Source organism: Diabrotica undecimpunctata, unplaced genomic scaffold, assembly GCF_040954645.1.
Source record: "Diabrotica undecimpunctata isolate CICGRU unplaced genomic scaffold, icDiaUnde3 ctg00002820.1, whole genome shotgun sequence".
Lineage (NCBI taxonomy): Eukaryota > Metazoa > Arthropoda > Insecta > Coleoptera > Chrysomelidae > Diabrotica > Diabrotica undecimpunctata.
This window is the reverse complement of record NW_027314024.1, coordinates 2,322-6,981: the sequence shown is the minus strand read 5'-3', so window position 1 is coordinate 6,981 and position 4,660 is coordinate 2,322. Positions and strand designations below refer to the sequence as shown.

At 32.4% G+C, this 4,660-nt stretch overlaps 1 protein-coding gene across 1 annotated transcript; it reads left to right on the top strand.

Annotated features, from left to right (window-relative positions):
* Positions 1-3,843: 3,843 nt before the first annotated feature.
* LOC140432101 (zinc finger MYM-type protein 1-like) lies at positions 3,844-4,391 on the top strand (the record flags this gene model as incomplete). Its single annotated transcript, XM_072519938.1, has 2 exons — positions 3,844-4,039; positions 4,151-4,391. Coding segments are annotated over exons 1-2 (437 nt in total), but the record flags the coding sequence as incomplete, so codon positions are not given.
* Between the last annotated feature and the right edge of the window lie 269 nt (positions 4,392-4,660).

Here is a 4,660-nt window from a genome sequence, read left to right as displayed (position 1 = left end):
TCACAGAAAAAGTAGAAAGAAAATAGAGAACACTAAAAAGAAGAAGATGCAACATAGGTATTACACACCTCTTCTGAAGATGTCAGAAAACTGATTAAATTCACCAACCCTAAAAACGCTCCATGACCAGATAACATTACGAATATAGCCCTAAAAAAGCTGCCAGCAAATGTAATAGTATATTTAACAAACATAATCAACAACAACCTAAGATTAAAACATTTTACTGACACATGGAAAGAAGCTAATGTAATTATAATACAAAAACCAATGAAAAATGGCACATTTCTACAAAATTATCGTGAGATAAGCAATAAGCAAACTTCAGGTCCTTCGATTAGCTGAATACATTACGAAAGAGTTCAATGAAAATAAATATACAGCAGCCGCCCTTCTCAATGTCAGTCAAGCCTTTGACAGAGTCTTTCCTGAAGGCTTGCTGTCTAAAATAAACCAATATGGTTATAGTGAAGCACTGATATGTCTTCTTTTGTCTTAGCTAGCCAACAGAAGGTTCAGAGTTCGGATAGGGTAACCCTGTCCAAAGTCGGGACCATGGAGGCTGAAGAATCGCAGGGAGCCATGTTGTCGCCATATCTATACACCATATATACAACAGAGACCCCAACTGAACCCAGATCGTTGCTAAGTTTATACGCAAATGACACAGCCATAGCAGCTAGCAGTAAAAACCCTGATCTAGCAACAATACACTTGCAAAGGGCACTCAAATAGTTGCAAGAATGTCTTCCTATTGGGGAATCGTCTCTTGACGTCTTTGCCGTCCTTTCTGTGTCAGGTCTTGTTTCTGCCGCGTGTGTCATTATTAGTCCGATGACTGTTAGTTCTTCTTCTACTTTTACTTTTATTGTGTTGCTTTGATATATATTTTAAATCGTATTGATTATTCCTAGATGTATCTCTCTTGCGTACAATAAGTAGATAAAGTCATTTATTTGATCAGATCAAATGCCTTGGTCCATAAAACATAGATATGCCGATTTATTGTATTCTATTGATTTCTCTTACACTTGCTTAAATAAAGCGTCGGTGCATGATCTTCACGACCTAAAACCTTGTTGTTCTTCTGCTAGTGTTATAATTTCAAATTTGTTGGTACTTTGGTTGTTAATTTTAGTATTGTGTTTAATAAATTAATTCCTATGTAATTTTCCAGGTCCGCTTTATCTCCCTTTTTGAAGAGAGGTATTGGGATGCTTGATCTCCATTCTTGAGAAATTCTGTTCTCTTCTATTATTTTTTGGATAAGTTTTAATAGTTGTTTGGTCAAAGCTGGTCCTTCATACTTAAGGAGTTCACTCTGAGATAGCGCGTCCTCTTGGTCAAATCCCCCAATGGAATGTTCAAATGAAGCCAAACATCTAGGAATAACATTAGATAAAAAGCTGACTCTCATCGCTAATAGGTCGGAACTGTAAAGGGTGATTTAAAACAAAAATTAGGATGATAGGGCCCAATAGGGTACTTATTTAGGAATTCACAACAAAAAAATTCTGGGAAAGATAGACGAAAGAGCATGCGTTATATTTAACGATTTCAGGAACCATCCGAGTAGACTATTAGGAGAAATGACAGACTATAATGAAAATCAAGGAACGTTTCATAGACAGCCTAGACAGCATTTATCTGGATATAAAGAAAACCCAGAGAAATAATGAAGAAATAAGATAGCCACGAAATAGTCAAACGAACGCAGTAACATAAGGCCCCAAAATCAAAAAACCAGCTTAGGCTCACAAAAAATACATATCCTATTGTTATATTTTATTACTTTTATTTAGTTATTTAATTTCTACAACCAGTTATTCTATATAAAAAAAATAAAAAACCAAAAAACATATACACGGGGTGTGTGATAGCCACATACACCTGGGAATGCACACCGCACCTATTTCATCTTAACCTCTTACTAACAACAACTCTGAGATAGCGCGTGCAACAATTTTGAAGGATCTTAACTCAAAAATATATTGCAGCTTTTTGGACGTAATTCAAGAATTTAACAAAATATGACACACCCGTTTGCAAATTTATCCTAAAGCTTCCACCCTATTCCTACTATTAATTATTATCTAAACGCATACTTAACAGAGAGGAATATTGTTATAAAACAAGAAAACAAACTTACTTATGTACAGCTAATTCACTCGGCTAATTAGATGACAAAACCACGGCATCAAGCAACCTATAAAAAATTAGAATGTTTAAAATATAATTATAATATTAAATTTCAAAAATGGTTAAAAATGTGAAACACAAACGAAAGTTCAATATGCTTATAATTATTTGATCAGTAAATACAATGAAATTAAAATGATAATTTTTCGACTGTTCTAACAACCATTCAAATTTCGTCATTTTGTGTCATGTGGAACAATTTCACCCAATCATGTCAACATTAGACTGATAATTGCATTCAGTGCAATTTTCAATCCCTATGACAACACGATCGAGTTTGACAACTTCATCCAAATAAATTTCAAAATGTCACGTTTCGGCAATGAGAATGTTCAAAGTATACATGCGCTAATCAAAGAAAAAATTCCCAGAAATACAACCTACAGTCACAAATATATTTGGGAAATATTCATGGAATTTTGCTGCGGACGAGAATATGAGTTGAGTCAACATAGAGGCTTAGAAGAATTGGCGTTGATACTAAAAGATTGGGCATTAGAACATTTTTTTTTCGAAAAATTATCCGCCGAATATCCCTCGGACATTGATGAATGCCTCATAATTTCATGACAAATTTCTCAAGCTCGTTGCTTGGTAACAGCACTCAGCCTTCGGCTTCGTGCTGTTACCAAGGAACAAGCTTTCGATTGTCATGAAATTACCTCGTCTGTTATCGATGTCCTAGGGATATTACTACTGAAAAAACATTGTATAAAATAAGATCAAAAACTTACTCAAAAAATTGTAATAATGTAATAATAATAGGCAGACTAACATCACATATAAGTGACCTCAGAAATAATAAAAATACATTTGCATTAATAGATCATTCCATTAATAAGAATCATTCATTTAATTTCAATAAAACCAAGATAAGACATGAAAACCAATTAAACAAAAGAAAATTCTTAGAAATGGTATGCATACATAAATATTAATGTGTTAATAAAAGAACTGATATTGATAAACTAAGTAATATCTATAATTACATTCTATTTTACGAAAACTAGTATTACAATTCACTAATAATAAATTTCCTGACTAAATCAAAAAATTTAAATATTCAAATTTGGCGCCACTTTACTTTGTTGTTTAAATAATCAGATGACAAGTTAAATAAAAATTTTATTTAAAAAATTCTTTTATAAAAGATAATAATAATAATGTTTATTTACTTCCCAATATACAATATACAACAATGTTACAATATGATAGTTCAATATAATACAATTACAAATTAATTCTATGTTAAATATTTTGTACAAACAAATTGTTCTTAGCGAATAAACAAAGAAGAAATTCAGAATAGATTCAGTTGATTTCGACCCCGTCGTGTTTTTAAAAGAGAATTTGTTTTCGGCGCTTAACTTAGAAGATAAAATTAAATTGAAAAGTAGTCAAAAACGACCTAAATTAAGTTTATCACAAAAAGATGGAAAAACAACAAGACATTTCAATCATAAATGGTACGAGAAGTTTACATGGCTTTGCGGCAGCGAAACTGAAAATAAATTATATTGTTTTCCTTGTCTGTTATTTGGAGACGATTCATCTTGGACTAGAAGTGGCATAGACACTATAAAAAATTTTGTGGACAAAGCTAGCAAACACGCTACCTCAAAGAAACATATTTCGTCGCACGAAATGTTCCATTTGTTGGGAAAAGTTCGAATAGATCATGCAATTGACCATGGAAAAAAAATTGATGCTCAACGTCACAACGAGCGTGTTGTTAAAAATCGCAAAATTGTCGGTCGTTTAATAGATGTAGTTCGTTTTTTGGCTTGTCAAGAATTAGCTTTTCGAGGACATGATGAAACTGGTACTTCAAAAAATAAAGGTTAGTAGAAATTATTAAATTTTAATCACATTACTATTGCGAAAATATATTTTATTATAAAATACTCTAACTCTAGAATTTTCATGAACTATAAATTTTGTATATTTGTAGGAAATTATTTGGAACTGTTAGATCTACTTGCTCTGGAAGAATCTAATATGCGTGATCACTTAGAAGCCAGTAACATTTTTAAAGGCACATCCAGCGAAATTCAAAATCAGTTGATAGAATCGGTGGAATATATTATCCGACAGAAAATTTTTAAAGAATTGCAAGAAGCGGACTTTATATCTGTTCAGGCGGATGAAACAACTGATGTATCCTGCAAATCCCAGTTTAGTGTAATATTAAGGTATGTGTACAAAAAAGACATATGTGAAAGATTTATGGGATTTTATGACGTGTCTAGTGATAAAACAGCAAATGGTCTTGCAGAAAAAATTATTCACGTTTTACATTCCAACGAGATAAACAATGATAAATTAATATGCCAAACATATGATGGCGCTAGTGTAATGTCGGGCGCCAAAGGTGGCGTTCAAACTAAAATTAAAGAAACCTGCCCTCGTGCCATTTTTATTCATTGTTATGCACACCAATTAAATTTAGTTCTACTCTATG